This window comes from Lampris incognitus, chromosome 10 (genome assembly GCF_029633865.1).
Source record: "Lampris incognitus isolate fLamInc1 chromosome 10, fLamInc1.hap2, whole genome shotgun sequence".
Taxonomy (NCBI): domain Eukaryota; kingdom Metazoa; phylum Chordata; class Actinopteri; order Lampriformes; family Lampridae; genus Lampris; species Lampris incognitus.
Genome location: NC_079220.1, coordinates 47,429,619 through 47,443,245, shown reverse-complemented (window position 1 = coordinate 47,443,245; position 13,627 = coordinate 47,429,619). Strand labels below are relative to the sequence as shown.

Sequence of the window (13,627 nt, the reverse complement as noted above, 5' to 3'; positions counted from 1 at the left end):
CTTCCATCCAAAATGGTTTTAATATGTTTAACTCATCATTTCAGGAAAGTTACGGAACTTCTGCGTACCTTCTGTGAGAGTAAGAGGATGTGCACTGAGAATGTGAGTGTGTAACAGTGTGACACACAACTGATACAGATCTCAGTGGTATGACATTTGACAGGCTGTGAATTTCCTACATTTTTGTGTCTTATCAATTTCAGGCCAACATTAAAGATCTGTCTCAGATATTGAAGAAGATGCCCCAGTATCAGAAGGAACTGAGCTTGGTGAATTCGCTTTCTGAAGTTTTTATTTTTAAAAAATGTTTTATTTATTTTTCTTCTGTCTACCCCATTACCTGACTATTTCAGAGGGACTGCCCAACTTGAGACAAATTGTCCTGCTGTTGCTGGAGGTGTCCTGTTTGTCAATAAAAACAATTCCCATAAGCTAAAATTTGGGAAGTCCTCCAACAAACAGTCATGTGACATGACTCATGTGACAGTGATGTGGAGGTGGATGTTTTGGGCTCAAAGTAGGTTTTTAAACTGTGTATACAGATGAGCGTGATTCAAATGTAGCGTGGGCCAATCTGAAGCAGAAGATGCGGACCTTTTGACTGTTAATTCACACTAGATGTCAGCACAGCTTTCACAAACACCTTTTCCTTGTTCATTTTCAGAGTTGCTGCTCCTTAAAGTCTCTTGATGAGATCATAGATTAAAGCTGAAGCTGTTTTATTTGTAGCTTTTAAAGCCCCTTGTTCATTTATGCTTATTTCGACCGAGTTGCCCTGGCCCATGGCAATAAGTTATTCGAAGGATTTTTACTTTGAAAATATAGGCCATAGATTGGCTTTTTGTGTACAGCTGTGTACCGGTTACCACAATGAAAATATAACCCTTACCATCTTTGGATTCACAGTACTCCACTCACTTGAACCTAGCAGAGGCCTGTATGAAGAAATTCAAGTCCTCCCTGGATAAGCTTTGTGAAGTGGAACAGGTCAGTATTATAACACCGCAAATGGCAAAGCCCCTGAGTAGGAGTAATCGACTGTGCTTTTTATCTGAAATTGGGATTTTGATTAAAAAAAATATGAATTTAAAAGAGGATAACACAAGGTCAGTGTACTCCACTTTTCTACACATTACATGAACACATAAGCTGCAGACTCAAAGAACGAGTGGGTGTCATGGAATTACTTCTGTCTTGCATAGGAGACAACCTCTTTGCGGTGGCATTTCTATTAATAATTGCTCTTGGGCATGTCTAAGGGCTACATTCACTGTGCAGTGATGTATAATGTGAAATCTTAATGGTGATATTGTATAAGGAGCTTGAGATGGGACATCCGCCTCCCCTTATGTGTGCAGTAATGCACAGGAAGCTGAGATGTCACTGCTTAGGGTAAAGACCTTTTAGCGTTACACTCACATTTATGTACAAATTGACCATTCAGAAATCCCCACCGTCAACACTGGCAGAGGATAAAGCCTCAGCCCAGACAGATTCCAAGGCCCCAAGATACATTGTCTGGATGAAATGAACCTCCTTTGCCCCCCCCTCCTGATTTAGACCTGTATCAGATGCCAGATCACAGAAGAAGTGATAAACTCTGCGTGATTGTGGCATTATGTGGCGGAAGTGTTGATGGGCCATTTGTATAAATGATTCCCTCTACAGCCCTAATGGATCATCAGTATGCTTGAAAGCTCTGCTTAATCCGGTGTGCATGAGTTGGCTCAAAGATGGACAGCTTGAGCCAGGCAGCCACAGCTGTTTTTGCAGTCAGCTGTCCTCTAACAAATGTTGTGCATTGTTCTGTGAAACCCAATACAAATGTCTGTTTATATCCTTCACAGAGATGATGAACACTACTTGTAGTGTGCGCAGATGTGCTTTTCTGTCAGTTTGTATTTCAGCGGCTTGCAAACTCTTTGAATATTGTTTGACTAGGCTTCACAAGGGATTCGGGTTGATTCCTGTTTGGAACAGAGATTTTAGGGAGCATCCTGAGAGCAGGATGTATGGATAATGGATGGATAGATTTTTAGGAAGGTCACAGACTGCAGTGATTTGCATTTGAGGAAGATCCTCGTTCTAGATGTAAACATAAAAGTCTGACCAAAGTAGCCAATATTAGTCAAGGAAACTTAATGTGCAGCTGGAAGTTTAGTGCCGTATCTCAGTTTCTGGCCTTAGGATGTTTGCTTACGTAACAGTAGACATTTCAGACACTCAGCTGCCTATCAAGAGCAACCTATTTGGAGTGAGTTGTAACCAAGCAATACATTATTATTATTTTTGACTTCAATTTCCAGATCACTAATATTAAAAGGCAACCAACAATAACAGAGGTCTGGTCAATATAGAGAAGAGATATGAAAATCAACAGACAAAAGAGATAGCAAATGTGAGTGAGAGAATTGATGCAATATTTTCTTTTGGTAGAACATTTCCACTCCAGCAAGAGCACCTCCAATAAGAGCTCAAATGCAGTAAGCAGTAAGCCTCAGACAGCAGCTTTTCTGTAGATCTGCTGCCACCACACAAAACCTTATTTCTGTTCTGTTCCTGGTGCCTGTAATTGCTAATTGGTAAAATTCTGTGTGTACATTCATGACCTTTTGAGACGGTGAACTAAAATCACCAAAGTGAAAAGAGCATTTTCTGGGGTGAGGGTGGAATATTGTGCAGTTCCTCGTGGTGTGTTATGTACCCATCGACACCTTCCACAGGACTTGGCGATGGGGTCGGATGCAGAGGGGGAACCTCTAAAAGATGCCATGAAGAGTATCGTCCCAGTACTCCTCAACAATGAAATTGAGGCCTATGACAAGATCCGCATCATACTGCTCTACATATTCCACAAGAAAAAGGGTAGGGCCACAATACAAAACCTTCTGGTATTGTACCATTAGGGTATTTATTGAAACCTGCATAAATTTAAAAGGTTCAACTTGACGGTTAGATGTGAACATGGGATGAATGGCTATTCGAGAAAGTGGTCTTTTAGTTTGTCTTGCTATTTCAGTGTGAATGAGAACTTGTGTGGCTGTCTCCTCATAGGCATCGGGGAGGAGAACCTTACCAAGCTGATCCAGCATGGCAACATACAGGGGGACAGCAACATCATCACTAACCTGCAGCACCTGGGCTGTAACATAATCTCCGGGGTAAATACCATGGTCACACCTTGGCTGCGAGTCACAGTCCCCTCTTCAATAATAGCATCAGTATTTACTAAACAACTAAAAACAATTTTTTTTGTTCTTCCAGGGCCCCAATGCTGGGAAGACTCTTCCAGAGAAGAAAGACCGCACAGAGAGCACCTACCAGCTCTCCAGATGGACGCCCACCATCAAAGACATCATGGAGGTAAGCCGGTCAAAGGGTAATAAGTTCACATTACATTAGAGTCTGTCTTTCATACGGGTGTGTTCATTTCTGCGGCTTCTCTGTCTGTTTGCATGCCAGGACATCATAGAGGACAAACTGGACAGAAAGCAGTGGCCCTTCATCACTGAGCCAGCTCCTGTCAATACAAGCCAGACCGCAGTCAGGTAGGTGCTGTGGAAAAGTGTTTGTTTTTTGTTTTTTTATGTATGACCTGCAAATACCTTTTAGCCATTAATTTAGTATCTTAACATCTAAACTCTGAGTGAAATTTAACTCACAGGTTAAGGGGTTAGAGTGAACAAAGCCACATGGGTTATTTCTGTTATTCCATGGAAATGTTTCGAGAAGTTTCCAGAATTTGTCTTTTTATATTATGCGATACAAAAATAACCAACTGGATAGAAGGTGGATTACTGTTGTCCAATGGAAGCTTTTATCGCTGTAACTAAAGTTGAGCCAAGCGTTTGACAAAGGGAAATTAAGCCAGTTTTGCTTTGAAATCCCCCATAATCCCCAAGAGGTTTCCAACATTGATTATGGCGCTTACACAAACCACTCTGGTGAACCTTTGCTGAAAAACTACATTTACTAATGGACAATGCTTATTTTTTCCATCTGGCGAGGCATTTTTTCCGGTGTATAAAATGCGAGTAGTCATTAACTTCAACAGTGACATTTCATGACGGACAACAGCTGTTTCATATAACTCATGGTAGATCCCTTTAACCTATATGTTGTTGATGTGTTGAACGTTTCAACACCCCGCTAGTTATGTTTCACTTCTTGTATGAATTTTGTTTTTTTATTCAGTGGTTAAGGGTGACTTTTTTTTTTGCTCACATTGAAAGCAGTGTGAAGTTATGATAATTGCAATTATCATGGTTTAAGACCAACCCATTGCTCACTCTAAAAATAGGCCCTTCTATGTAGTTGTTAATTTTTGTGTGGTTCCCTGGGTTAATTGTTATGATTATTATATCATGGCGTTACTGCTGAATTATTAGTCATTGCATTATATGTGGAGACATCCAGTTAATTTATTACACAGTGACTGATATGAAGATGAGAGAGTCAACAGTTCTTCAAAAAGTCTCCTCATTCTTGTGCATTGACGTTGCCACAGAATTATTTTTGTAACTCTTTGTAACTTTTTTGTTATTTTTATTTTTCATTCACAGCAGTGCACGATTTGGACACTGGCACAAAAACAAAACTTCGACTGAATATCGTTCAGGACCTCGGCTCATCGTCTTCATTATTGGCGGGGTGTCATACTCGGAGATGCGCTCGGCTTACGAGGTCACTCGTGCTACTGATGGGAAATGGGAAGTGCTGATCGGTAAGCATTTTGGAAATACTTGAAATCCCAAACTCAATTAGTCAAACTATTTATACAACGCATCTTTTGCTCAACAAAATGCAACTAGAGAAAGGTGACTAGAATTCACCCATACAAAGGATAAGAGATAGTATGTGCACACAATATGATATCACATGTTTCACAAGTTTCCTTTTAGCGCACCGATCATAGTCTAGAATTACTCTCACCAGAGTTAATGAGCTCAGTCGATGCTCACTGTATGTTTAGCATATTGGTGTCTGGGTTGAAGGAGTGTGAATGTGATCTACTGTTGGTATTGGTCTGTAATATTTTGGGAGTCGGTCCACCCTTGTTTTTTATATCTAGTTGATGTTTAAAGCTAGAGTGCGGGACTTTTACATATAAACGAATGTGCGTGATATTCAAGCCGTTGCCAAACGAGTTCATGCAATGATGATTCAGCTTGCCACCACTAGGTAAATCTCTCTGTATTTCACTGTATACCGGAGTTTGAAATCTGGTGTCTGTGGTGACATTCCCACACTGGCGCACCGGAAGTGATGCGTCGTGATTCAAAGAGGGCGATTGCCACAGGTAAACAAGGGAAACCTCACAAAATGTAAACCTGGAGTCTCCTAAACTTAGCAATTAGGAAATGCATAAAATGGCCATAGATGACATAGTTACAGAGGGAGCCAGTGTACATGGAGTTAGTGGCACTGCTGCGTGCTCAACCTCCCCGGTAGCTGCTCCAGCCGAGCCCGGGCATGAGTTGCCGAATGATGGGGAGGAGGCGACAGCACACTTGCCACCTGGCTCTGTCACCAAGAGCCACGAGAAGGAGGATGACGATGAAATGGAGTACGATTCTGACTCAGACGGCATGGTAACAGATTCCCAGCGACCAACAAGTAAACTGTACACTTTTGAGGGAATCAACATTTTTTTTTGGATGAAACTTTTGGCAAGTCTTTCAAAGTAATTAATTATTTTTGGACACTTTTCTCAAAAGTATCACAGCACTGTAAAAACTTTGTTGGGTTTGATTTATTAGATTAAAAAAAAATTATTGTTTAAGAAAGCATGTCACCACCTTAAGAAAAAAAAGTACATCTTCACAAGAAATGGAAGGATACTAAAAGGCAAAAAAACTAACAAATAAATGAATCACAGGGTGTTATTATTTTTTTCTATCCATCCCATTTGGTTTGTGGCTCTGCCTACTTTTTAACTTAACACATTTAACAACTCCGTTATGGGTTATTTTAATTGATTTTATGATTTGCATATTTTACCTGATCATCGATTACTGCACTGACTCCCTGCACTCCTGGTGAGAACTGTGCTGACTCAACCTTCAGCTGATGGAGCTAATGGCTAATTGGAGCTAACTCTTTTATGTGATCATCTATCAACCGGTTTAATATTACCATGCTTTGCGAGGACTGCCTAAAAACAGACAAATGACATTACTAACCTCAAGGATGATATCCGACAGCTCTCAGATGAACTGCGAAAAAAGGATTGTCTTAGCTGAATCTATTGACAACACAGCCTTACAGTCCAAAACTATCTCAGCAGTGGAGTACTTTGCATCTTTGTGCATAATGGCTGGTGTACTAGCAGCAGAATTATAGACTGCTGTTGTTCCCCTGACCTAGAAAGGATGTCAGTTATATGTAGACCCTTCTAGCGGCCACAGAAGATAACAGTAGTAATTGTTACAGCTGTTTGCACCCCACCAGATGCTAACATTAGTACAGCTCTCGCCCATCTAATCAATACTGTAAACAAACAGCTGCGTACTTGTCCCAACGGAGTTTACATCATATCTGGTGACTGTAATCAAGCATGCTTAAAAACAGAAAAATGGGCTGAAAGAAAAACTGCTGGTGGCCTTCTACCACTCCTCCACCGAGAGTGTACTGGCATACTGCATCTCAGCATGGCATGTAGGCTGCTCAGCAGCAGACAGAAGAGCTCTTCAGAGGGTCATCAACACAACACAGAAAGACATTGGCCCCCCTCTGCCCTCCCATGAAGACATTTCCAGCTCCCCGCTGCCTCAGCAGAGCCAAAAACATTTTTAGAAGACTTCTAAAAAAAAAAAAAACGTCACCCCCTGGACACGATCTGTTTGACCGGATGCCCTCTGGCAGGCGCTACAGGACCGTCAAAGTACGGACCACCAGATTTAAAAAGTTTCTTTCCCTGGGCCATAAGTACACTGAACTTCAATTAGCACTGAATGACCCCTCATGTGCACTTTGCTGACTGTTTTTCTAGGGCAAACCATCCATTCATACCAGTGCAATAATTACATTCATTCTTGTGCAATGATGACATTCATACTAGTGCAATAATTACATATATTCTAGTGCAATAACTACATACTGATGCAATAATTAAATTTATTCTAGTGCAATAAGTATATTTTTCAAGTACAAAATCACACTGTATTTATTTACTTATTTATCCTATTCATTATTTTAGAACCTCTGTTGTTGACTGTGATTGTTTGGCTATTGTGGTTATTTTTGTTTTTGTTTTGTTTTGTTTCCCTGTGTACTGATGCACCAATCAGGAGCAGTGCTGTTAATTTCATTGTAGTCTATACAATGACAATAAAGGTCTTCTTCGTTGTCGTTGCTGTCTTCTTCTTCGTTTTCTACAATATCGATTGTCAAATCCTTTGTTCACGCCGACTTCCCCTTGTGGTATGATCACAAGTAACGTTTGACCTCTTCCCATTCCTGACCGTAGCATCAGACGTCTTTACCCTCACCATCACCACAAGAAACGTTACTTGAATCAGTCCAATCTCCGTCCCCTTCCTCAGTCCTCACAACCTATCACAAAGCAACGTCATCTGAAACTGGTTTAATTCAACACTCATTCTCTCAATAACAAAAACTTCATTCTGAATGAATTTATAACTGACAGTAACCTTGATTTCCCACTGTTTTTCACTAAATCAGACCACACCCACAGGATTCACAAACATTGGCAAAACTTGTCTTGAGGGGCGGGAAAGTGGTTTTGCTGCCGTTTACAGGTCTGGTCCCACTCCCTTTGTCACTGCTGTTATCTGCTGCCGTCCCAAGCCAAAGCCCTCCTTTCTCTCTGACGTCTGTGATTTCCTGACCCACCTATGTGCCATCTCACCTTCCGTTCTCCTCCTGGGGGATTTTAATATCCACATTGATAACACTGACTGTAAATCTGCCATAGAATTCCTGGAACTGCTACAATTTTTCAACTTTAAACAACATATCAACTTCCCCACTTACAGCCGTGGTCACATCCTGGATTTGGTCTGCTGCGTTGGTCTCACAATACATCAACTCTCCAGCCTCAACCTCGATATCTCTGATCACCTGGTAATCACCATGGACATTGACATCCCTAGCCCCATCCCAAAAGTTAAACGCATAATGTCCTTCAGAAATCTCAAATCCCCCCCTCAGCTCTTTCTGCCTCTCTTGCCAATAAACTGTCACGCTCCCCTCCCCCATTGTCGGATAATACCTCTGATTTTGTAAAGCATTATAATGACACACTCTTCTCCTGCCTTGATCAGCTGGCCCCCATTAAAACTAAAACAGTCTCATTCACACCCTCAGCTCCCTGGTATACTCCTGAACTCCATCAAACAGAATCCCGTAAGCGCCAGCTTGAAAACTCTCTAAGAAAACTGGTTTAAAAGTGCATCTCCAAGCCTACTCAAGACTACCTTCAAAGACGCTCTCATCACAGCCCGATCCGCCTAGCACTCACACCTCATACAATCTGGCTCCACCAACCCCAAGACTCTTTTCTACAATAAACAAACTTATCAAACCCAGTGACAATACCTCCAGTTCCTTCACAGTTAACAAATGTAACTCTTTCCTTTAATTTTTCCAATCTAAAATTGCCACTATCTACAACAACCTGACCACCTCCCCTGCCCTCTCCACCTCCCGACCCCCCCCTTTATAATAATAATAATAATAATAATAATAATGGATTACATTTATATAGTGCTTTATCTCGATACTCGAAGTGCTTCACAGTGAAGTGGGGAAACTCACCTCAACCACCACAAACATTTTGCACCCACCTGGGTGATGCATGGCTGTCATTTTGCACCAGAACGCTCACCACACAACAGCTTGAGGTGGAGAGGGAGGCTATCATTGAGCCAATTACACAAGGGGATGATTAGGTGGGGGTGGCACGGTGACGCAGTGGTTAGCACGGTTGCCTCACAGCAAGAAGGTCCTGGGTTCGAGCCCCAGGGTAGTCCAACCTTGGTGGGTCATCCCGGGTCGTCCTCTCTGTGGAGTTTGCATGTTCTCCCCATGTCTACATGGGTTTCCTCTGGGGGCTCCGGTTTTCTCCCACAGTCCAAGGACATGTAAGTCAGGTGAATTGGCCATGCTAAAATGTCCCTAGGAATGAATGGGTGTGTGTGTTTGTCTGTCGGCCCTGTGATGGCCTGGCAACCTGTCCAGGGTGTCTCCCCGCCTGCCACCCAATGACTGCTGGAATAGGCTCCAGCATCCCTGCGACCCTGAGAGCAGGATAAGTGGTTAAGATAATAGATGGATAGATGGATGATTAGGTGGCCAGATGCGTCTCCTACAGTGCCACTGCACTGGGGCATTGGGATTTTGTTTTATTTGGACCAGAGGGAAGTCTGCCCCCTACTGGCCCACCAACACCACCTCCAGCAGCAACTTAGTTTTCCCAGGAGGTCTTCCATCCAAGTACTAGTCAAGCCCATACCTGCTTAACTTCCATCATTCAGCAGAGCCAGGGTGTACGGCTGCCGGCATTATTATTACCATTTACCATTTGGCTCTTGTCAAAGTTCTATCCTGTGTCCCCAATGGAGCTGTCCAACCTTCTGGTAGGGATAAGAAGCTCCACTTGTCTTCTGGATCCTATCCAGTTTTGTTAAAGACTGTCTCCCAGTTATTTCCTCTCTCATCACAGAAATCATTAACCTCTCCTTCAGCTCTGGCTCAGTCCCCCACACACATAAAATGGCTAATGTCACCCCCATTGTCAAAAAACCTGGGCTCAGACCTGATATCATGAGCAACTTCTGGCCCATCTCCAACCCCCCCCCCCCCGTTCTGTCAAAAATATTGGAACGTGTCACCTCCCAACTCAAAGCTCACCTCATCTCCACTGACCTGTCCAAACCATTTCAATCTGGTTTCTGTTCACAGCTCACAGAACAGAAATAGGCCTCCTTAAAGTCACCACCAGCCTCCGCCTCTCCTCAGACTCTGGCCACCTCAGCATTCTCATCCTCGACCTCACTGCAGCTTTCAACACCATCAACCATACCATGCTTCTCTCCTGCCTTGTATCCTCCCTCAACATCACCGGTCCTGCCCTCTCCTGGCTAAATTCACATCTCACAAACAGACAACAGTTCATCAGCATCAACAACTGCACCTTCTAAACTGCTCCCCAGTCCCAAGTCATCCCTTAGGGTTCAGTGCCTGGTCCTCTACTGTTCATCCATTATGTGTTCCCCCTTGGTAACATCATACGTCGTCATGGTCTCCACTTCCACTGTTACACCGATGATGTCCAGCTCTATATTGCCACTAAATCCATAACCACTGACCAAATGTCTCACTGAAATTAAATCGTGGATGCAAACCAACTTCCTCAAACAAAAATGTAATAAATCTGACATGATCAACATCTGTCCCCAAATCCCTTACCAAAACCACTTACAACTTCTGCCTCAACATCGATATTCCACTCTGTCTCTTTCCCCACACATCTGTAACCTCGGAATCATTTTCAACAGTAGCCTCTCCTTTGAACAGCATGTAAATCAAATAACCAGAACTGCCTTTTCCATCTAAAAAAATAGCTCATCTCCACCCCGTCACTCTCCTTCTCTGCTGCCGAAACTTTGATTCATGCCTTCATCACATCCAGAATTGAGTACTGCAACAGCATTCTCTAAGGCTCATCATCCAAAGTCCTAAATAAACTCCACTACATCCACAACTCTGCTGCCATCCTGCCCTCACACTCCCATGACCACATCAACCCTGTCCTCCAGAAATTCCACTGGCTCCCCGTCCTACAACGGATCTAATTCAAAGTCCTTCTCCTCACTCACAAAGCCCTCTATAACTAGGCCCCCTTCTACCTCACCGACCTGCTCCATTACCATACCCATTTCCGCAGCCTTTGCTCCTCCAATGCCAACCTCCTGTCTCCATCACACAGGACTAAGCACTGGACCTGGGGCAATAGAGCCTTCTCCATAACTGCCCCCTCCCTCTGGAACTCCCTCCCTAAACACATGAGACTGCACTGATCTGTCCACGTTCAAATCATTAATCAAAACTCACCTCTTCAGAGCCCAGAAAGTTGAATCAGTTCACCTGGACACAACGCTTATTGGGAAAAACGTTTCATCACTCATGTAAGTGACTTCATCAGTTCTTAGACTGACAAAGTCACTTAGATAAGTGATGAAATGTTTCTCCCACTAAAAGTTGTGTCCAGATAACTGATTCAACTCTCTGGGATTTCCTTACCTGGATTACTGAGCATGCATCAAGTCAGAATTAATTTTAACATGTGACTAATGTTGTGTGCTTTGTTTTTGGTGTGTTGCTTTTATGTTTATTTTAACATATTTAAAGTGTCTGAGTACTCTGAAAAGCACTTTACAAATACAATGTGTTATTTGTTTGTTTTTGGTTTTGTTTTGTTGTTGATTTTTGCACTCAGAAACATTCAGATATAATTTTTCTTCAGGAAACACACACAGAGACATGGGTGGGGATTGGAACTGCACTACAGATTTCACACTAGACAGAACAAGTGAAGAACCACATTTACAATCTTCCATCACATTATCCAGGTTATTGTTACAATTTTGTTTCACCCTTTCCCCCCCAATTTACTTTGGCAAATTGCCCCACTCTTATGAGCCATCCCAGTCGTAACTCCACCCCCTCTGCTGAGCCGGGGAGGGTTGAAGACTACCACATACCTTGTCTGATACATGTGGAGTCACCAGCCGCTTCTTTTCATCTGACAGTGAGCAGTTTTGCCAGGGGGATGTAGGCGTGGGAGGATCACGCTATTCCCCCAGTCCCCCCCCCCCCGAACAGGCATCCCAACCGACCAGAGGAGGCGCTAGTACAACAACCAGGACACATACCCATATCCAGCTTCCCACCCACAGACACGGCCAATTGTGTCTGCAAGGACGCCCAACCAATCTGGAGGTAACACGAGGATTGGAACCGGCGATCCCCGTGTTGGTAGACAATGGAATAGACCGCCAAGCCACCAAGTTGCCCTGTTATTGTCACAATTTGATTTAATTTTTGCTTGGAGAATAAAAAATCTGGAAAACCTCCAAAGGAAGGCACCCAGGAGGCATCCTAATCATATGCCAGAACCACCTAATCTCGCTCCTTTCAACGTGAAGGAGCAGCGGCTCTACTCCGAGCTCCCTCCAGATGTCTGAGCTCCTCACCCTATCTCTATGACTGAGCTGAGACACCATTTCAGCCACTTGTATCCGCAATCTCACTCTTTTGGTCACTACCCAAAGCTCATGACCATAAGTAAGGGTTGGAATGAAGATTGACTGGTAAATTGAGAGCTTTGCCTTCCGGCTTTGCTCCCGTTTCACCACAACAGTCCAGGACAACATCCGCATCACTGCTGATGCTACACTAATTCGCTTGTCAATCTCCTGCTCCATCCTACCCTCATTCATGAACAACACCCTGAGATACATGAACTCCTTAACTTGAGGCAACAACTCATCCCAAACCCGGAGGGAGCAGTCCACCATTTTCTGGTAGAGAACCATGGTCTCAGACTTGGAAGTGCTGACTCTCATCCCGGCCATTTCACACTCAGCTGCAAACCTCCCCAGTGCGCGCTGGAGGTCGCATTCTGATGAAGCCAACAAAACCACATCATCTGCGAAGAGCAAAGATGCAATTCTGAGGTTCCCAAAACGGACACACACCTCACCTTGGCTGCGCCTTGAGATCCTGTCCATGAATATCACAAACAGAATCGGAGACAAGGGACAACCTTGGCAGAGTCCGACACCCACTGAAAACGTGTTTGACTTTGTGCCGAGAATGTGGACACAGCTCTCACTTTGGTTATGCAAGGACCGGATAGCTTGTAGCAACTGCCCCGGTACCCCATACTTCCACAGTACCCCCCACAGAGTGCCCCGGGGTGCATGGTTGTAAGCTTTCTCCAAGTCCACAAAAACACAGGTAGACTGGCTAGTCAAACTCCCATGCCCCCCCTCAGCACATCCGCAAGGGTAAAGAGTTGTTCCGTTGTTCCATGGCCAGGACGGAATCTGCATTGTTCCTCCTGGATCTGAGGTTCGACAGTCAGTTGGAGCCTCCTTTCCAGCACCCTAGCGTTTACTTTCCCAGGGAGGCTGAGCAATGTGATGCCCCGATAATTGGAGCACAGCCTCCGGTCCTTTAAATTATGTTGTACCAAACTGTAAAACTAACTTAAAATTAAGAGTCAATTTAAACCTCACTTTAAACCTCAGTTTAGTTTTAACTCTAAACCTAGATTAAATTTAATTCTTTTGTACCAAAAGTTGAAAATCCAGTTTAAAATGTGACTAAGTATTAACTATAAACTTACACTTGATGAAGTTTAACTTTTAAAGTGGCTGCCTTTTTGAGAAAGATTGAGCAAAATAATCAAGTTCCTCTAAGAAAGTTAAAGGACAAATGCAACTTGATTGATTGATTGATTGATTGACAGACTAAACCCAATTGAGTTTTATGATGCTGCTGAATTTCTCTTAAGATACTGGTTCAGCAAGGAAACTGTTATGGAGCTGAACAGGATGATTGGACCAACTGTCAAACATGGCAGTGAAAGAAATGCAGC

General features: G+C 43.3%; 1 protein-coding gene across 1 annotated transcript in view; it reads left to right on the top strand.

The window, feature by feature from the left end:
* stxbp2 (syntaxin binding protein 2) overlaps positions 1 to 13,627 on the top strand; it is a 29,994-nt gene that overhangs the window by 14,053 nt on the left and 2,314 nt on the right. The window contains exons 11-18 of the mRNA XM_056287277.1: positions 45 to 102; positions 204 to 269; positions 907 to 987; positions 2,724 to 2,865; positions 3,055 to 3,161; positions 3,265 to 3,363; positions 3,463 to 3,548; positions 4,563 to 4,723. Coding sequence (XP_056143252.1) covers positions 45 to 102; positions 204 to 269; positions 907 to 987; positions 2,724 to 2,865; positions 3,055 to 3,161; positions 3,265 to 3,363; positions 3,463 to 3,548; positions 4,563 to 4,723 — 800 coding nt within the window. The remainder of the gene's footprint in view (positions 1 to 44; positions 103 to 203; positions 270 to 906; positions 988 to 2,723; positions 2,866 to 3,054; positions 3,162 to 3,264; positions 3,364 to 3,462; positions 3,549 to 4,562; positions 4,724 to 13,627) is intronic.